General features: G+C 51.4%; 1 protein-coding gene across 1 annotated transcript; it reads left to right on the top strand.

The window, feature by feature from the left end:
* Window positions 1-1,257: 1,257 nt before the first annotated feature.
* ETNK2 (ethanolamine kinase 2) lies at window positions 1,258-19,833 on the top strand. The gene is made up of 8 exons (XM_030561502.1): window positions 1,258-1,668; window positions 8,187-8,446; window positions 9,495-9,632; window positions 11,853-11,995; window positions 12,140-12,223; window positions 13,543-13,718; window positions 16,573-16,646; window positions 17,367-19,833. The coding sequence occupies exons 1-8, from the start codon at window positions 1,258-1,260 to the stop codon at window positions 17,437-17,439; spliced, it is 1,359 nt and encodes a 452-aa protein (XP_030417362.1). The 3' UTR covers window positions 17,440-19,833.
* The last annotated feature ends 671 nt before the right edge of the window (window positions 19,834-20,504 follow it).

The raw sequence follows: 20,504 nt of genomic DNA, 5'->3' as shown, positions 1-20,504 counted from the left end.
TAAAGCCCTTGCTCTAGGGGCCATGCCCGGGGAGAGGGGAGGACTTCAGTGGCATTACTCCTGAGCTGGAGAGTGGAGAAGCAGGCCCTATATACTCAATAAATGACTGATCTGCCTCCACTGATGTATTTCAACCTCAGCTAAGAAGCTTCATACCTAGGCTCCATGGCTGTTTTTGGCTATAGCTCGCAGCTGTAATCTATTAATGTTACTTAAAGGGGATACAGGTCAGTAGATTCAAATGTGTCCCCTAAACCAGCATTCCCATTTAAACAAAGTCCTTCTGAGCCCCAGTAATGAAACAGCCCCTGCAGAGCCTTAGGCCTCAGTAATTGACAGGCCCACTTCCTGGCTCCCACTCTGTGCAACAGGCAGAGAGCACTGGCTGTGAGCCACTGGGGACTTGCAACTGACCAGCATTCACACTTCTGATTGCAAGGGACAAGGCAATTAGGCCAAACTCAGCCTAGCAATGGCTGGAGCAATTATGACCATCCTATTAAAGTGACAGATCTCCTTCTATTTATAGGCTGGTGGAAGGGACTCAGCTTCCGGAGGGTAAAGTGACTTTCCTGACTGACTGTGTCTCATTTAGCTGGCTCCAATGTCTGAGTGCTTTGGAGAGGGCTCTTTTGCTCCATGACTGAACTTTCCTTTGATAATCAGGCCAATCTGGACCACACCAATAGGCAGCAGAGGGCAAAGGAGACTAATCTCTAAATAGCAGGGAGATGTCACTTTCCCTGCCTTGAATCTTCAAATGTACTAGCAGATAGAGTGCCTAAGGCTGCTTGGTTTCATTGACAGGGCCTGCCACAGGCAGCGCCCCGAAGAAGCCTGGAGGCTGGGGTGCAGGTTTGTGTGGTGACCTCTCCAAAGCAAGCCCTGGCCCTGCAGCAGGATGCACGCTGAGTACTGAACAAGCCCCTGGGGGACGGGAGTTAATGCCTAAATACTGGCGAGGGGCTGAGCCAGCGTCCACCCCCAGCACTGAATTCCCAGGCCCCTGAGTCTCTAGTCCTCCTGCCGCGGGCTGCCCCACACCCCGCCCCCGGCCTCCAGCACCAGCGCGGCCTTGGGGGCTGCCGCCGAGTCCCTGGCAGGCTCAGCCCGTGCCCAGCTGGCCGGCGCCCCCTCTGCAGTGCGCAGGGCCCGCGGGACGCGTGCTGGGGGCGGAGCAGCCGCGCTCATCCCCGGCCGGGTCCAGCCGAGCCGCTCGCGGGCGCAGGGCGAGCCGCGGGGTCCCCCCGGGGCAGGATGGCAGCGCCCTGGCGCTGGGTGATCCCCGTGACATCACAATGGTGGCAGGCCCGAGCGCCGCCGGGCTGGGCACGGAGGGGAGGCGGCGGCGGCTCCTCCCCGCCCAGCCCCTCTCCAGCCCCTGCCCATGGGCCGCTGCCCCAGCGCTCCGCGGCTAGCGGGGGTGGAGTCGCCGGTGCCCCCTCCCCGCCTCCCGCGCTGGCCCGGGAGAGGCCGCGGCTCTGCCCGCACTGCACGTGGGCCATGGAGGAGAAGGTGTCGGCCGCCGCCGGGCTGCACGGCCGCCGGGGCTACCCGGCCGTGCGCTCCCTGCGCATCGCGGTGGATGAAAACAACGTCCGGCCGGGCGCGCTGCAGCTGATCCGGGAGCTGAGACCGCAGTGGGAGACGGAGCGAGTGAAAACCAAGGTACGGAGCCAGTGTCACCCTGGGGCGCCGCACCCCGGGGGGCTGCGTGTGTGTCACCCTGGGGCGCCGCTCCCCGGGGGCCGAGGGGATGGGCTGGGTGTACTCGGTGCTGCCACAGCGCGGCGTGGGCTGGACTTGCTGCCTTCCAGCCTGGTTTCCATGGCTCTCTCGAAGCCAGGCAGAAGGGAAACCGCTTGTTCTGGTGAGATCTATATTCTGTGCAACAGTCTCCCCCAGCACCCCGGGCCGTTGCAAATCGCCTGGGCTGTGGAGCCCTGTAAGGGACTATGTTGCACTGAATGACCTGCTCCAAGTCTTTCCTCCCTAAGGGGGGTACTTAGCTCTGTTAGCGGGCATGTGTTCTCAGCACCCCTGTCGTCCCTGGAGGCGCCAGAGTGGCTGCAAAGAATTGAGGGGTGGCTGAGCAGATTCATGTCACACGCAGAACTCTAAAATGCCTATTGCGCCTTGGAGATTTTTAAGAGCAGGTTAGACAGACACCTGTCAGGGATGGTCTAGCGAATACTTAGCCCTGCCATGAGTGCAGGGGACTGGACTAGATGACCTCTCGAGGTCCTTTGAGTCTATGCTCTATGAATACTGGTTCTCCTGAATCAGAGGCATCTAATCGTTAGAGCCAGAGATCAAGCACTAGGACTCCAAGACTCTGTGCCTGCTTCTGCCACTAATTGGCTTTGCTGCTCTGTGCCTCAGTTTCCCCATCTGTCAAATGATAGTAATGACACATTGCCTAGCTTAGCTCATCAATATTTGTAAAGTACTTTGAGATCCCTGCATGAAATGTTTTGTAGCTGTGCAGCGAGTGTACAGCACTAGTATAGTATCGATGTAACAGAGTATTCATACCAGTGCGTGCACTTATTTCCAGTGTGCCTGGAACATCCTTAATAATATATTAATAGCCCAGAGTCATTTATATACAAGAAGCTGCATCAAAATATTTGTGCCAGGGCAGCTGCTAATAGGCAGGAGACTCTTGAGTTAAGGCTGTGATCTCTTCAGGGAGGGACTGTGTGGCGTGTGTTTGTGCAGCTCTGGTCTCAGCTGAGCCCTCTCAGTGCTACCTATAATACAAAGAATTCATAATAATAAGACTCTTGTCAGCACTGATCCTCTGCATTGATGCTGTGTTGAAAGCAGCTCTTACTTGTGTAAGCGTAAAGGGAAGGGCTGGTGTGCCTTAAATCTTAGCCCCAGCTGATGTTGTTTTATGTTTGATTTTTTTAACCTGTTAATACTGGGGGGGAGGGGAGGGAGAGGGAGAGGGAGGTATTTATTTTTTATTTTCAGAAAAACAATTTGTTTTATTATAAAGAGAATTGAAGCAGATCCTTAGGTGGTGCATATCAGCATCACTGACTTTTAGTTTCATAGGCCTGGTCCACACTACACAGTTAAATCGATTTAAACAGCGTTAAATCGATTTAACTCTGTACCCGTCCACACTACAAGGCACTTTAAATCAATTTTAAGGGCTCTTAAAATCGATTTCTGTACTCCTCCCCAACGAGAGGAGTAACCCTAAAATCGATATTACTATATCGATTTAGGGTTAGTGTGGATGGAAATCGAAGTTATTGGTCTCATTCCTTTAATGTAGCTACCCAGAGTGCACCGCTCCGGAAATCGATGGTAGCCTAGGATCATGGACGCACACCACCGAATTAATGTGCCTTAGTGTGGACGCATAAAATTGATTTTATAATATCAGTTTTATAAAACCGGTTTTAGTAATTTCGATTTTATGCTGTAGTGTAGACGTAGCCATAGTGTTGGTGCCAGGCTGTTGTGCAGCACTGCAGATATAAGAGACTAAGTCCTCTCGAGTAGCCAAGATCTGCTCGGTGTAGGACCCAGGAGAGCTGGGCAAAGGTGGGTGTACCCCTCCCCCCCCCCCCGCATGCCTCCCCCACAGTTCTGGGGTCAGCTGAAGACTGTTCAGCCCCCCAATACAAGTAAATGGAGCCTACAGGTTGCTCTAGGTTACGCCCAGCTGCAGTGGTCTCCAAGGATCTGGCCCCACAGCCAGCACATCCCTTAGTTCTGCCACTAAACAGAAAGCATCTCCCTGCAGGGGACTGGACTAGATGCCCTCTCGAGATCCCTTCCAGTCCTATGAGTCTATGCTAGAGAGCTTCAGGGCATTGTAAGCAAGCTTGATAGCATACTATCGGAGGGTGCCTGCTTCTCTCTTGCCTTAGGTGTGATAAGGAGAGCCAGAGTGATAATACATCCAGCGCTGAAGCCCGGTCTGGACTGCAGCAGTTTGGAGCTCTATGCTCTGCATTCCAGTATCTTTAATGCTGTGTTGGTAACAAAGAAGTGCCCCTGCTTAAATACTTATGCAACGACCATCCAGTGAAAGAGATTGGAGATGGCCAAGAGCACTTTGGGGTGAAGAATGGCTGTGAGAATGTCTGGATAGGCAGGGATGTATGTGTGTCAGGGCAGGAATATGTGTACAGGGTGATGAGTGTGAGAACAGGCAGATTGGTACAGGTGGATGTAGTGTCTGGGGGTGTTGTGTGAATTGATGGCGCAGACATGGGGCAGGTGGACGCAGAATGCATGGTTGGGTAAGTGAAGTGGTAGGTGGTGGATGGGAGCAGTGGGGTTAATGGTTATACATTTGTGTGCATGAATGTTCGGATGTAGTGCAACAATTCCTATGCTGCTGTGAGAGGATGAAGCAAGAGGGAATGGGGTAGTGGTTGGGCACCCATGGAGTCAGATCATCCCTGATCCTTGCATGTGTGCAGAGAGTGTTCCCCACTCTGGGGCACTTCACACACGAGGCATAAGCAGTTGCAGCCCTTGTGCTCAGGGAAGTTCTGCACAGGCCTGTTCATCCTAAAGGGGGTGGAGGAGCCGTGGTCCCATTCCCCCTTCATGAGCCCACGCAGTGGGTCAGGCGCACTAGACAGAGCCCCTAGTCCCCTTTTTTCATTTGCAGACCACTAAAAACTTTTCAGTGGAGATGCGGACCTCTTTGGGAATCTATTGATTGCATATATAGCTGAGTTCTGTTCAGTCAGTTTTCAGTCTGTCATTCAGCCTATTATAGTCCAGCCCCCTGGGTTGAGAACCATGGCCCTACAGCATGATGCTACTCGCCTTGTTCCTCAGGGTCCCAGGAAGAGATTAAGCCCTGTGCAGCATGGTCCCCCTCCACGCAACCACGGGGTGACATGACTTTGTGCTGCTCTCTGCTCAGGGCTGTGCATCAAAAGCACAATCAAGACCTAAATGCAAAGAGCACTAACTCCTGGGGCTCTCACCTGATCATTTCTAGGATTATTGCCATAAAAAAGCCCTGGCTTCCACTCCCCTCCTATACCCTGTGGCAGGAATACCAGCCCCCACTCATCCCCTTTTTCCACAGGCAGCAGTGGATGCAGCGGGGTATTTGGCTGTTCAAGGCTGGGAGGATATGGGGGATATGACGCTGCTGGTAAACGTTCACTCTGCAGTTGACGCTTCTGGGAACGTCTCAGGTGGTCTCCTGAGCAGCTGTCCTTGTTCCTGGAAGCTGGCGGAGGTGTGAGATGCTATGTATGCAGGTCGTCAGCAGTGCTGAAATGAGCATCATGGAATGCAAGGAGAATCAATACCAACAGTCCAATTCACACCCACAGGAAAGATCTGAACGGACTTTAGATCTGAAAATGGAGAAGAACTGAGGCAGAGTTCAGTTTGCCGAAGCGGTGGGGGCTGCTGAACTAGAACTGCTGGGGGAGTGGGACCTGTCCATAGGAAATTCCTGTTCTCGTCCTCACGTAACTTGGGGCTATTCTATTCCATCTGCAGGGGAGTAGTTGCAGTGGGTCCGATCCTTAGCTGGTGTAATCTGGGTAGTTCCAGTGACATTGATGGAACTATGCCGGTTTATACCAGCTGAGGATTTGGCCCATTAGATCTGAAAGGAGGAGGACAGGGAGAGGCTGAGGGCGAAGACTTTAAGGAGATATGAGTCTTATGGTATTTACTTCTCTCTGACATGTGAAGATCAAATCAGTTTCCTTTTTACTTATAGGAGAGAAGCATATTGTCACCTATAGCGAAGCTGCTAACACTTCAGATCGTGTCCTGGGCAGTGCTGGACAAAACCTCGGGCACAAGAGTAGCATCAGATTGGGCGATGCCCTTGGTGCTGCCGCTTCTGCAACAGCGCATAGCCTGAGCAATGCCGGCTTTGCATGTGGTGTCCCTCCCCTGTGCATCAGGCCATAGTGCTTGGTGCTGCCCACCAGGCAAAGCAGGCACCGTCAGATTGCACCCTGATTGCCATGGCCTCATCAGCGCACTGTGTCACAGATACTGCTGCAGTATTACTCTGCCCATCCCATTGCATTCCCAGGCCTGGCTCCAGGCAGCACCAGATCTGCCTTCTGAAAGGCCCAAGGATCCAACCCTGCATTTCCCAGAGCAGGATGGTTCGGTGGATTGCGGGGGCACCTTGCCCAGCATTTGCTTGCAGCCAGAGCTAGCAGCCCCCACTTCCTTCCACAAGCATCAAATTCTCCCAGCTTTTAAAAAATGGAAGAGGAGAAAAGTGCCCCTTGGAGATGCATTAATCTTGATTTAACACAGGGTTAAGGGTTCTGCTTTTCCCCATCTCGTTGACTCGATTCACTCCACTGACTCCAGCGGAGTTATTCCTGATTTACTCCAGCGTGACTGAGAGGGGAATCAGGCCAATGTTTTTCACCATCCCCAGACCATCTGGAATTGCCTGCCTTCCCCATCAAACCACACCTCTGTGTGGTTCCTCTGCTTCCCGGGAGAGAGCTGCAGGAAGAGGGGTCATGGAGTTGGAGAGGACGGGGGAGGGGAAGACTCCATGTATTCGGGCACCCAGCCAAGTTAAGGAGAACACCGAACAAAACCCTCTTTCCATCTGCGAGGTGCCATCAGAGTAGTGACAGAGGCATCCCCAGCAGAGACATCGCCGCCAGTGATCTCAGAGCTGCACAGCGCCTTGGGGTGGGTTGATAGGTTGGTTTCATTTGCTCCTCGCTGTGTTTTGCGCCTGACGCACTGTGCCGATTCAGATTCTGCCCATGGAGCAGCTCAGAACCTATAGAAGCCTGTGCCGCAGCCCTCAGCCACCTAAAGGTGGAAAGGTTCTTTTAGCTCTCTTGAGTCGCCAGCCGGAAAACAGCCCAAACCACCCAGCTGTGCCGGGTTCCTTCATCAGCGCCGTCAGCTAGCTGAGAACTTATCACAGGCCCATCCGTAGGTTTGAAACCCTATTCAGTGCCCCACTGAACTGGGATCGAGTCCCAGGTTTGTAACTTAACCCAGTGTCATGCTTTGCTTTAAATCACCCAGTTCCAATTATAAGCCTGGGCCGTATGAGGAGTGCGAGACAGGCCCATGTTGAGATGCTGTCGAGACCTCCCAAACTTATGTCGTCCGTGACTGGTGCGTCTCCTGAGGTGAACTGACAAGAAGGGTCTCTAGAGAGAGCCCCCGCTGACATAACCAAGCTCTTAACTAAACCATGTGGTTCTGTGCGGTGGGGGTGCTGCTGAGACCCCTTCTTTCCTCACCCTGTCCCTTCCCCCCCATATTACTGCAGCCTCTTTTGGCAGGGCCCGTGCACAGGTGCACGTATTCATTCACAAGCACCGCCCAGAGTGCATAAAAGAGAACAGCCCCAGCAATGACCCAGGTCGCAAGGTGAGGGAGAATTAGACCCAGTATCTTGCAATCTGTCCTTGTAAAGTATCTGGTGCACCTCGGACACTGTTCAAATAACATTGCTCCACACTGTGCATTTAACAGCCTCCCCCCATGTGCCCTGAGTCACAACCTCCATCCTCAGCCAAAGGCTGGTGACCTGACTAGGACTCCGTTTGAAGTGTCTGTGCTGTTCGCTAATCAGCGTTTGGACTGGCGACATTGGCAAAGAGAGGAAGGTTGGTTAGGGTGTTTGCTTGGGACTCAATTCCCTGCTTCACCACAGACCCTCGTGTGACCTTGGGCAAGTCCCTTAGCTCTTTGGGCCTCAGTTGCCCATCTGTACAATGGGAATAATAGTCCTGCCTCGCCAGGATGCTGTGAGGATGATGATGATATTGCCTAGCTTTTATATAGTGTGTTTCATCAGATCTCAGAGCACTTTCCCAAGGAGATCGATTTCATTAGCCCCTTTTCACAGATGGGAGAACTGGGCAGTTCCTTACCCAAGCAGGCTGGGTATTGAGCTGGGTCTTGAAGGCAAGTGGAGTGTTCTGTCCACTAGACCACACTGCCTCCCTCAGTCAAATACATTGGAGTGTGAGCCACTCACATGTTACCGTCATGGCAGCCAGACAAGCATCATGGACAGACTCCTGTGCCAAACTCTTTTTTTACACTCGGGGCTGTTAGGATTATATATTAGTGTCTCTCTTTCCCCTCCCCACTGGGCATTCCCCTGGGCACACACTTGTTAATGGCCCCTTTTCCCCACAGCATGCTCTAATCCTCTCCCTCTGTCCCTCTCTCTCCAGCTCTTCACCGACGGCATCACCAACAAGCTCATGGCCTGCTACATGGACGAGGGGATGGCGGACGCGGTCCTAGTGCGGGTCTATGGCAGGAAGACGGAGCTTTTCGTGGACCGGGAAAATGAGCTGAAGAATTTCCAAGTGTTGCGAGCCCACGGCTGCGCCCCCAACCTCTACTGCACCTTCCAAAACGGCTTGTGTTACGAGTTCATGCAGGGGACGGCGCTAGGACCTGAGCATGTGCAGCAGCCACAGATCTTCAGGTGTGTATGTGTGGAGTTCGTGCAACGTTTCCATCTTCCGTGGTCCTGCCTTGGGAGGGGAAAGGCACTTGGGCAGATTGCTACGGGCCTGATTCTGCTATCAGTCTTAGGGTGCTGGGTGCAGGGAGTGACCTTTGGAAGAAGCCAAGCCAGATCAGGGAATGGGCTCCTGGCACCTCCTGTGCTCTGCAACACCTCATATTGGGCTGCTAGCAGGAACTTGGGTGGGAGGCAGCATAGGACATTCTGTCTTCCAGCTATCAGAGGCAGCTGCTGGCAGGGGGGTGGGCGTTGCCTTTCTCTTGCAGACTGGCCTTTTGTCTGGCGGATGGGTAGTATGCATAGCCATTGCTAGTCCCACAGAGGCTGTTCCCCCGAACTGTCCCGTACCATTTGCCTAGATTGAACCAGGACAGCAGCATTCTCTGGTAACTGCAGTCGCCGACCAGATTCCCTGCTAGTGTATGATGCCAGCAGTATTGCCAACTCTCCTGGTTTTCTCACAAGTCTCGCAGTCTGGGGTGTACTGATTGAAGCCCCAGCTGCTGGAATCAAGTGATCACACCAGAATCTCAGCTTTCATTTAAAAAGAAGGAACTTGTAACCCTCAGGGTTGTTGAGAAGGGCTTGAAAACATGATGCAATTGCAACCTGAGGACTCAGAAACCAGAGAGCAAATCAAAGGAACAAACAACAATAAAAATTTGGCTTGAAATCACAAGATTTAAAAAAAAAAAAAAAAAACCCTCATGATTTTTGAATCCTTGAGGTTGGCAAAGCTGAAATTGGCCTTGCTCCAGAGACTTACACCAGCAGAGAATTTGGCCCAGTGAGTTTGGAGATTTTGGAGATGGTACACTGGAGCATTTGGAAGTCACACCACTAAAACGGAGAGTGAATTTAGATGCTTTCAGCCTGAATTTTTAACAGTGGGTGCTGATTTTGTGATGTCCCTGGGGTGTAGTTGGCAGAGGGAGTTGAGCATTTCCCATTGGCAGAATCTCTAAGTGTAGCCACCTGTTATTGCCGCACCTGTGATTTGTTCTAGGTTGATAGCCTGGGAAATGGCCAAAATGCATGCAATTCACGCCAATGGGAGCCTCCCCAAGCCCAGCCTGTGGCACAAGCTACACAAGTACCTTACCATCGTGAAAACAGAGCTCATCACCAAGGCATCCAACCCCAGGTAAAGAGAGAGAGAGAACCCAGCAACAAGACTCCTGCTAAGGCCATCCTATATCCGCACAGTTCTAGCTAGCTGCATTGTGCTCATCTCTAGTCCTGCATATGGCTCAGGCAATGCAGCCAGGCAGTTGTGGGAAGGAAAAATGACATAACTGGAGCTGGGCAAAAATTAAGTGAAGAAACCAGGTAACAGGCAAAGCCCTGGCTGGGTTTTGTCACAAACCTACAATTCACAACAGGTTTGCCAAAAGATTCAGTGAGGTCAGTAAAATTATCAGCTTAGCTATGGGGAGTCAGGCCAGTCCAGGGATTGGGCAAAGCTACGTGACATTTTGGTTTAAAATCATGTAACTCTGAAACTCTGACCCAGGACAAAATTTTGAGGGCTTTGGTTGAGTTTTGGAGCTTGTTTGAATCCCAAAAGTGCAGGGAAGGCAAACCACATGAGCTAAAAATGCAGGGAAAGAAAGGTGAACATCTGAACCAAACTGCTGAGCACTAGACATAACGCAGGTGGGATGTATGTCAGCGGACCAGCTGCAGTCCAGTTGAGCCTGACACAATTACAGCAAGGTTTGAAATTTTTCATGTAAAGGAGCAAACCATATTTGAACCATGCTATGGCCCTTCCATAACGCAACTGGGAAACATGGTCTAAATATAGTTATGGTCTGTCTACTCTACAAGATTGACCTATGACTTAGCCAATCTTTGTATCTGAGCCCACCAACAAGCAGTCTTTCCAGTGTAGACGAGACCACATGGGAAAATGAACCAGATTGAAATGGAAGATCTCTCTCAACACTTAACTGTCAGATCATGCTGCCCAGCCTTTGCTCTGAGTTGCCTTGGAGAGGTCTTCGCTGTGTCACAGACAAAGACTTTGGACCAATCAAAGTGGACACAACTTAGATTGTAAGCTCTCTGGGGCAGGGACTGTCTTTTTGTTCTGTGTCTGTACCACTCCTAGCACAGTGGAGTCCTGAGCCATGACTAGGACTCCTAGTTGCTGCAGTAATACTGTTGCTATCAGTAATAATAACTCCCAGGAAAATCACCCCATCTGGAATTAAGCTGGGACCTGAGCCCCACTTACACTGGGAATTGACTCCAATTACGTGGGTGGATTTTACACACCGTTCAGGATAATATGGGTTCAACTAAGGGCCGTTGTACACCAGGTACAGTGGCTTTAAAACCATTATAGGCCTAACTCAGTTTTTCGGTGATCCAGACAATGCATGTTTAAAACCAGTCCATCTAATGTCCAGTGCAGACAAGGCCTTGAAGGAGATTTAGTCCATTCCAGGTGGGTGGGTCCAGAAGAAGTCTCAGCCTGCATCAGGATCCACCTACTTGGACACTATCAGTCCCAATAAACAGGGAAGGTGAATGATCTAGGTGGCACACAGAGTTCGTTAAATAATCAGTTGGATTTAATTATTAACTAGCTCTTTTTTTGGTATCACCAGGTTGCTTGAGGTTATTAGCATAACATATGTTACTGTGTTTTCTTGAAAAATTCCACTGTCCTTTTGGCTCTGGGCCTGGGAGCTCAATTGCCATCGTAGCTCAGGGGAATGGACCATCATTTTGATCCACATGGATCCCTTCGAAGGCTAATTGCAATGAGAGTCTTCTGCTTCTGATTTGATTGATCTGATTGTTGCTGTTTTGTGCCCTATATGTGAGATGGGTTTGAGTCTTGGTCTAGTTCCTAGTGGGACAGGGTTCTACATCACCATAACCACCAGTGCAATTGACCTCACTTGTTAGCAATATCCACCTAGAGGCTAAAGAGTCAACGGAGCACAGAAATAGATTATCCTTTCCCTCCTAGAGAGAGTCCATCCACATCACTGTGGAGGCATGTTGATAGGACAACACAGGGAAGCTTCTGCTGCTTGATCTGTCCCTGCTCTGAGGCTAAGTAGAGGATTCCAATCTCCAGGACTATCAAACCATTCACCACTGCTGAGCATCAGAACTTGGGAGTGCATGGCTCCACACTGATCTTCCAGTGAACAAAGAGGTTTTTGCTATACAAAGTACCCATGAGATGTGATTCTCCAAGACTGTGCTGCTCCCTTTCTCTCTCTCTCTCTCTCTCTCTCTCTCCAGTTATTGAATGTTATTGAGCTTTGCATTATTTAAAAAAAAAACACATTTGAAAAGAAGCTTATTGTGCGTGGACATGACCTCACATCCTCTTCTTCCCTAGGTTCCGTCAGGAAGTGCCCAGTCTGGAGCTGCTAGAACAAGAGGTTGCCTGGCTGAAGGAATATCTCTCCCCGCTGGGCTCACCCGTCGTGCTGTGCCATAATGACTTGCTGTGCAAAAACATCATCTACAACGAGATCAAAGGTTTGTTCCGTTCCTGTCCAGTGCACACGAGCTTTGCAAACATGTCCCTTCCCCTGATGGTGGCTGCCAAAGGGTACAAGGATGCTGACCTTTTGAAGACCCAGAGGCATCTGCTCTAACTGCTCCCTGTTTTGCCTTCCACAGAGCACGTGCGGTTCATAGACTATGAATACGTCGGTTACAATTACCAGGCTTTCGACATTGGGAACCACTTTAATGAATTTGCAGGTGAGTCAAGCTCCCTCTCTCGCCCTTCTTTCTCTAGTGTGAAATCTGGGCCTGCAGTTTGATGGAATGTTTCCCTATGGCCGTGTTTACTTACAGGGTAACTGATCAGGATATTTCATTAATGTAAGTAACAGGAGGAAACATTCCTTCCTCTCCCCATGTTTAGCCCCAAGTGCAGTTATAGTTATGCCTGTCGGTATCCGTTTCAGCTTGTGCTGCGTTGCCTTCAGCTCTCACAAGCTAACCAGGGTTGGACCAGGTCAGCACTGGGAGGGAAAACCTCTAAGAGGATTTGGAGGAAGTTTTGTGCGTGATTCAGTATTTGGCACTTCTCCCGTCAAGTGATTAGTGAGCCAAGAGCCATGTCTGGGGGGATTGTGCTGGTGGAGTAGCCGGCACCTTTCAAATGAGATCTAAAACTGGGATCCTGGCTGCTTGTGGGCATTAAAGTTGCCATGGCAATAACATCAGAGTGATTGGGTCATTTGTTCTGTCTACCCGATTTCCCAATGCGGTCTCAGTTGGCTTCTGTCCCAGCTCTAAACTTCTGAGCAGCGTTCCTGCACGTGATTGAATAGCTGCCGTGTTCCCCTCCAGAGGAGCCTACAGGAAGTTACTCCTCGCACTTTTGAAAACAAAAGGAGTTGTAGATGTACAAATAATTTTTACCTTGAAGACTTAAGCAGGATTATTGCAGCCTGAAGCGCAAGCCTGCACTGAAACTTTTAAGTCCCCTTCTGCACGTCACTGCTGAGAGCAAACAGTAAAAGAGATCAGATCCAGGCTCATGCATGGCAGGGTGCTCATGGGCCAGACTACATCTAGGGGGGAAGGGGGTTTGGTATGTATCATGGCACCCTGTTGTTTCCTAATTCAGTGGCCTTTCTCAGAGATCGTTCGAAATTATTTTAAAGGCTCTGAAGAACTTCTAGGAGTAAAATTCACATGGAGTGCAGGGAAGATAAGGAATCAGTTCAAGTGTCTCTCAGAGGTAAATCACATTTAGATTGTAACTTCATGGCCAAAATCCCAGTGCCAGAGAGGGAAGGATAGGACCCACTTGCTAACTGGATCTTGTAACACGTAGATAGGATCAGTGTACTTGCATCCCATCCCTAGCTCTGGGGCAATAACTTGTCTTCCACTAGAACGGCCCTTGACTTACATAGTGTTTGTCTCCCAGGAGCTGATCCAACAGTAATTGAAAGATTCCCATTGACTTCAATGGGCTGTGGCTCATGCCCTGGGAGAGCCTAGAGGAGCTGCCTTGTTCTCCTCTCCCACTTCCAGTCCTCCTAATTGCTAGCTTCTATTTGCAGGGGTGAACGAGGTGGATTACAGCCTGTATCCCAGCAGAGACACTCAGCTGCAGTGGCTGAGGCACTACCTGCAAGCCTACAAGCAACTGAGCCGGGAGAACCAGGGAAACGGAGGGGGAGTCGTCTCTGACAAGGAGCTGGAGACCCTCTACGTGCAAGCGAACCAGTTTGCTTTAGTGAGTGGGTGCCCAGCAGGGTGGTGGGAGGAGGTAGAACTGAGAAGGTGGCACGCACTGGGGTAAGGTTTCCGAGTACACTGAACTCATGGGAGAAGAGATTGTTGGGGAATAGTAGAGAGGTATTTACCACCCACTGGAGCATGTTCTTCTCTGACAGGCAAGACCCAGGGCTCTTTGGTGGGAGAGTTAATCAGCCCTGAAATGCACTCTGGGATTCAGTTACGGGAGTGAACAGGGAGAAGAAATAGGATCTGGTCCGGTGGCTCAAAAGACACTGAAATTCTTCACTGTACCTATGTGTCCACCCTGTGTTTAACATCGCTGCAATCCCAGGCCCAGGAGTGAACCAACTCAGTCATCATGGTCCTGGAACACCACCGTTCATGAAAGGAACATAGGAATTACCGTACCTGACTAGAGTAATGGTCCATGGCCAGCACCATTTTTAGAGGGAGAGGCAAGAAGCTCCAGAATTAAAGTCCTCCAGTGGAGGGAAGAGAACTGCTGTGGAAGCAGAGAGGGAACAGATGTGATGGATCAGATCTTCCTAAGACCTCAGCAGGTTGGGCACAGGGTTTTTTTTTTAAGAACTAGGCCCAATGGTGCGTTCAGAGCAATTAGAGACCTGGTCCAATGTACGGCAGCAGAGCCTGCCCACCTACCTGGAAGTCCTTCACGTTATGAAGTTCCTTCGACAATAAGGCAGATCCTCTCTAGGAGTCAGATGGCCAGGAGCTCTGAGTGCCACTTAATTCCTCACGAATCCAGACCTAATGCCACAACTAACTCTGAGCAGAGTGGCCAGTGGGGGAGAGCATTGGATGGAGCAGCCTGAGGCCCTTCCCTGATCGCTTTTCCCCCCCAGCCATCATGGTTCTCTACTGCCTTCCACCTTGTGTAGCCATTTACACCTTGTAGGTACCTGTTGTTCAGGGATTAACAGCAGCGCCAGCCTCAAGCACGCCAAAAATCATGAGAATGGCTTTGACGCCCAGGTCGCCTTTTCACGTTTTTCTCTGCAACCACAAGGCTAGAAAGTTTTTACACACACACACTCTATATTAAGTGAAAGCTGAGATTCCCATGAAGTCTCTTGATGGGCTTTTAAGAAACTCACCAACTATCACAAGAGTGCTGTTAAAACCACAGGAGTTGGCAACACTGGACCATGAACCTAGCCTGGGGGCCTGCTTTATGATTTGCAGAGTTGCGAGAAAGAGCAGGGCCCCCAGAAACCACAATCAGGCTTTGGGTTGAATTACAGCTCTTCTTCTGCCACTGAGGAGCAGCAGTGAGGGAAATCAGGCCAGGCAGTGGGTGGCTTCCTCTCTCCCCCGTGCCCTGCTTGAGGAGCTATCCCACGAGTAGAGAGCTTACATGGGATCCAAGACTCTGAGTCACTTTGAGCAGATTTCTGAAAGGGCTAAGTACCCATTTAGACACCTAAATAAGTAGCCAGGTTTTTGAGAGAGAACTGCACATTGTGGGTGGGGCTTCTCTGAAACATCCCGCCATGAGGATCACAATGGGAGCTGCTGGGTGCTGAGCACTTGAAAATTTGGCTCTGAGCTTTTCTGAAAATATGATCCTCAGTGAGCATAGGCTTAATGACGCATCTGACTGGGTGGTCTCAGGTTGCCTGGCTGATGGACAGACGGTGCCCTGTTAGCCATTATCTTGTGCATCCCCCTTCGGACAGCAAGAATCCAAGAAAAGTGGCGGTCAGCCAAGCATGTGGGGCAGGATCAGCATTGCAGAATGTACGGTGCTTGTGGAACTCTGGAAATTTTGAGCCAGATTCTCAGCTAGTACAAATGGCTGAAGTCAGTGGAGCTGCACTGATTTACACCAGCTGAGCAATGTTTTGGCCTATAGTTTCTGAGGACCAGAGTTTCTGTCCTCTAGCAGCAAGACTGGGAGAGATCAAGCAAGGAAGAAGTTCTGCACAGGTGGCCACCTACTTATAAGCTGGAGAAGATACGGGGCTCCATCTTCCATGAGACAGGAGGCCAAAATAAAGAGCAATGCACATTGATTGTAGGTCGGTGGAGTGATAACAACAGGTGAGCAAAGACTCCAGTGACCTGTTGGCCTGAACCTGGGACCAGCTGAGCCCTGGAATACAAGGAAATCTGACTTTGTCAAGGTTACTTACATAAAATCTCCAGAGAGAGCAATGACCCTGTTGGAGCTGCTACAGCAACCTTTGAACCGACCAGCTGGAGGGGAATTTACCTTAGTTGAGAGCCAGGCTGTAAACAATTTCAGACCTATCCGTTGTGATAAGGAAGCTGAGGGCTTGTGGAGCTAGTCACCTGTATTTTAACTCTGAAACGGTGGACACGTTACAGAACATGCTCTTGCTGTTTCCAACATGCAGTGGCAGGGGATCAACGTAGAGGTGCCATCACCCAGGTGCTGCCAGACGAGGATGGATCAAAGCCAAGGCTGTCCCACTCTGAGGGACATGGTGGTAACACCCTGTTCCCCCCGCCCCGTGCAAGGAAGGGGATAACGTTTAGTTCACTGTAAGATCTTTGGGGTGAGGTCAGCCTTTTTGTTCTGTGTTTGTACAGCACCGAGCACAGTGGGATTCTGCTCCCTAAAAAGGTCACACGGGTAATAATTAATAAGACCGGAGCTGTCTGTTCATTAGCACAAAAAAGCTCATGGACCAGATCCCCACCTGACTGCAAATCAGCATAGATTCACTGAAGCCAGTGGAGCAGACTTACACCAGCTGAGAATCTGGCCCCGACTGTTGAAAGAAGAGAGTGACATGAAAGGCTTTATCATCTCACAGTGGTATGGGAAGCGCTAGGCAAGTTCCTGATTCTTCTCTCTGTTGCAGGCCTCTCATTTCCTTTGGGCATGCTGGGCCCTGATCCAGGATAAATATTCCACCATAGACTTTAACTTCTTCAGGTGAGTGGGCCCCTGCGGCAGGGCTGGTGGTGGGTAGGGCTTCCCCTTTGCCATGGCACAAGCAGGCTGCCATGTTACTTCCATGCCCAGGCTGATCAGCGCCGAGGTCCTCGTTGGAGCAGTGGGTCACTGCAGCACCCGGGCAGAGCACGTGGGGAGGTGCAGCGCAATGGAATGGGTAACGTGGCTGGGATCGATGCTGGGACCCACGGATCCTAGCAGGAGTGCCGCTCCAGCCTGGGCTAAAAGACACATCTCTGTTAGCCCAAGCTGCAGCAGGCTTTTCAGTTACGTAGCCCAGCCACAAATTGCCACGGTGTTACGGACACCCAGTGTATCAGCGTTCTGTTGCAGCACAGGAGAACACAGTGAGCCCCAGGAAGATGGGGCTGTCCCTTGATCTGTTATTTCCTGCAGAGTTTGGACCAGAAATTCCTAGAATAAAGGCAGACCCTCTCTCTCAAATCCCATCTAGCTCCTTCCCCACCTGGTCTAGTTTTAAACAGCTCAAGCAATCAGGATGCCACCATTTCCCCCTTGGGGAGATTATTCCACACCCTAAATCACCCCTCTCCTTCCTTGCAGCATACATGAGTAAGCAAGGCCGTGGGCTTCACCCTCAAAAGGAGGTGAGGGGAGATCTCTGTAGCGCCGACAGGGTGGAGGCAGTCAGGTGTTCCCACTCTCTTGTGTAAGATCTGTCTCTGTTTCTCTTCGCAGGTATGCAAGGCTAAGATTTAAACAGTACTTCAAGGCAAAGTCTGTGGTGACAGCCCTGGAGATGCCAAAATGACATCTCAAGGCTGCTTCAGGTCCACAAGATTCCCAGCTATTTTCTCCTGCACAGGTCAGCTGCTGCCATGACCTCAGTCGGCCACCGGCTAGTGGAGGGGGCAAATAGACTGAAGGGAGAGGGGGAAGGGGAAGGGGAAGGAAGACTTTCCGGAAAGCCAAAGATTAAACGAAGCCCCTGGAGCACAGTTATCCCATCTCTGGATTTAGCCCCATCGTTGGTTTTGCTGATGGTGCTGTTCCGGGGGATGATGACAGGACTTGGCTGCTGGCAGGACACTTGGTTCCAAGACTGGAGCGTGAGACATTCAGGAAGGCAATGAGCTCAGCTGGACTTAAAGATTTCAGGACTGCCTTGCAGATTAGTATCGCCTTAAGATTGGAGCTGTGTTCCTTGGGCCGGGCGACCCGGCAGGTATGTCCTTTACCGAAACAAACCGTGCTGCTGTTTGGTGTCAATCCTCCAGAGGGTATAGGGAATTCTGCTCGGTGAATCCTGTCTCAAGTGGGGATGAGGCTGACTCTGTGCTCCTAACCCCCGCAGCCCCCTTCTGCCCCACACTGCGAGGGGCTGGCTCTAGACCTCTCCCCCTTTACTTTTGAATGCACACTTAGGGGTTACACAAGGCGGCCTGCACAGGGGCTGCAGTCAGAGGGTCTGGAGAACCTGCCGATAGGCCCTGCCATGGGCTAACCCAAGGCACATGGGAGAAGAAGGGGGACCTTCCTTTTGTCCCAAGCCTTAATGATAGCGGTTACAGCAGCTAGCAGTGACCCCTCGACTCCCACCCTCAGCGCTGTGTTTGCCTAAGCATCTCGAGGAGGAGGTGAAGATCCCCTGACTGTGAAGAATAGTCCTGCGTGCAAAAAATAAACTTCTCTTCTCAAATAGGGCTGCTCACCTGGTGCCTTGTCCCACAGCTGGGTGTCCTGGAGACATGGCTGAGGCTGCACGTATCTCTTCCCTCCCCCTCCCCCTCCCCCACCCGGCACTCTCCTCGGGCACAGAGGAGAGCACGTAACTCGCTACAAAGCACAGCTGGCCCCAAGCTTCTAAATTTAAATGTGAACTTTCCCTGAATTTGGGAAGAAGGGGAACACGTTAGGCACTGGAGTTTGCTTAGCTCAGTAGAACCAGATCCCCGAATCTGGCCTGGGATCTCCCTTTAACCCTACCCAGGACGTGGTGTGTTTGAGGCAGGAGGGTGCTGTGCAGTCAGCTTCCACTGGACCCCCAAATACTCTGCTGGGTGTGTGGTTTTGCACAAGCTTTTTCTTTTGCCTCAGGTCTATGGGGCCACACTCTGGTCTCCTCACAGTGTTTCTGCCAGCCAGGGACTGCTGGACCCCACAGCCTCCCCTGGCTCTCTGAGACATGTAGCAAGTCTGCAGGAGACGCAGATGGAAAAGGTAGACACCCCCCTCCCCCCTTTGGGGCTGCGCTGTTGTAGCCTAACTCCCTCCCCCACATTCTCAGTGCCTGAGTCATTCGTGCCCTGCACCTTCTGGCAGAAAGGGGCACCCTGGCGGAACCAAAGCAATGGCCCTGGCTGTGCAGTGGGCCCGTATGTCCAGGGGAGGGCACCTCTGCTTTGCACGGGTGGCTGGGACCACCCCGGCAGCGCTAGCATCAGGAAAGTGGAGCTCAGTGAGAGCCAACCCGGGTATGTCTCTGGGAGCTGGGAATTGCACCCCCAGCTCCGAGTGTCGTCATAGCTGGAGACCAGCCCCCAAGCACTGGGGAGCTCCGCGGCCAGCACTGAACTTTGAGCCTTGTGCAGCAGTCGGGAGCACCCCCGTTTTATTCTGGCAGCGGGTTAACCAGGGCAGTATCCGCTTCTACTGCAGACCAGAGCCTACGATGGTGCTATAACATGGAGGGGGAGGGTGTGCACTGCAAAATGGGCATGTTTCTCCCAGTTAGATGTCAAGCCAGCATCCCACCTGCTGCTTAGTGGCTGGTTCGGCAAGGGTTAACCCTGCTCCCTTCGTCGGGTCCACAGGCTGGCTGAGCAGTCCGGCTGCATTCCCAATGTCAGCTCACGTTGTCAGGGCATCCACAGGCTGCTGGCGTAGGGCCCATTCTGCCTATTTGTCCCCATGCCCTGCGCTTCGATACTTGCGGTTCAAATCTAGGCTGATCGGTGTCACTGCAATTACCAGTGGTGGTAAACAGCTGTGCCTTCTGCCAGGAGAACGGGCGCAGTAGAACAAATCTCGCATCCTTACCCTGCAAGAGCCAGTGTGTCCGGTGTTGTCTCAATGGTGATAATAAAATGCTGCTACTGTCTGAATCTTAGTGGAAGGTGGCTCGTTAATAACTGATGTGGGACAGGAGTTACAGGGCAGCAGAGGGCCTCCTGTTTGCTGACAGGTTAGGAGGGGGTCGGTTTACAAAGAGGATGTCGATGTTGTAGTGGTTTGGATGTTCACTTGGGATGATGGGAAACAGGTTCAAATCCTTCCGTGTGTGTGTGTTGGGATGGTGCTGAGTAGCTGAAAACCTATTGAGCTGCTCAGACTAGGTAAGTACGTGTGGTCAGGCCATGTGTGCCCTGCACAGGAGTTGTGTCTGGAAAACATTTTTGGCCAATGGCTGAGCTGCTCCACCAGCCAGTCCAGGACACTCGAACCACACCGTAAGCCCGCTGCTCCGGGAGTAGGAATTTGTACCAGGCTCTATCACAGCCCACACATGGGCCTTAACCTACAGACTAGAGAATCTTTTCTAAGCAGAGCCTCTCCATCTTTTTCAGTTGAAGCTGCTGCACTTAGTAACTGGAGTTAACTGTGCTGGGCCAGCGGGCAAGCCTGAGCAGTTGACTCTCTTGGTGGGTGGGTGTACACGCACGTGTACATACACAATGTTGCCTGCAGCCTGGGGAGGCCTTGGTGCTGAACCCCTGGCAGTGCTCTCAGGCTCAGTACATGTGTGCAGAGCTTTTTCTGTCACCTTAGGCTTTTTTCAGCAGCCAGCACCACCCTTTCCAGAGGCTGGGATGCTCATCTAAGTCAGCTTAACTTCTGTACCCCAAAAGAGAATGGAGCAAATAATTAGGAAATCAA

This window comes from Gopherus evgoodei, chromosome 4 (assembly GCF_007399415.2).
Source record: "Gopherus evgoodei ecotype Sinaloan lineage chromosome 4, rGopEvg1_v1.p, whole genome shotgun sequence".
NCBI lineage: Eukaryota > Metazoa > Chordata > Testudines > Testudinidae > Gopherus > Gopherus evgoodei.
Note: the sequence above shows the minus strand (reverse complement) of the source record. Positions and strands in the feature narration are given on the sequence as shown.

Excerpts from the sequence above, each read along its gene's own strand:
- ETNK2 (XM_030561502.1), top strand. The coding sequence starts at position 1,258 with ATGGCAGCGCCCTGGCGCTGGGTGATCCCCGTGACATCACAATGGTGG. Across the intron at positions 12,224-13,542 it reads CCACTTTAATGAATTTGCAG|GGGTGAACGAGGTGGATTAC; the intron begins GTGAGTCAAGCT and ends TTCTATTTGCAG. Across the intron at positions 13,719-16,572 it reads AAGCGAACCAGTTTGCTTTA|GCCTCTCATTTCCTTTGGGC; the intron begins GTGAGTGGGTGC and ends TCTCTGTTGCAG.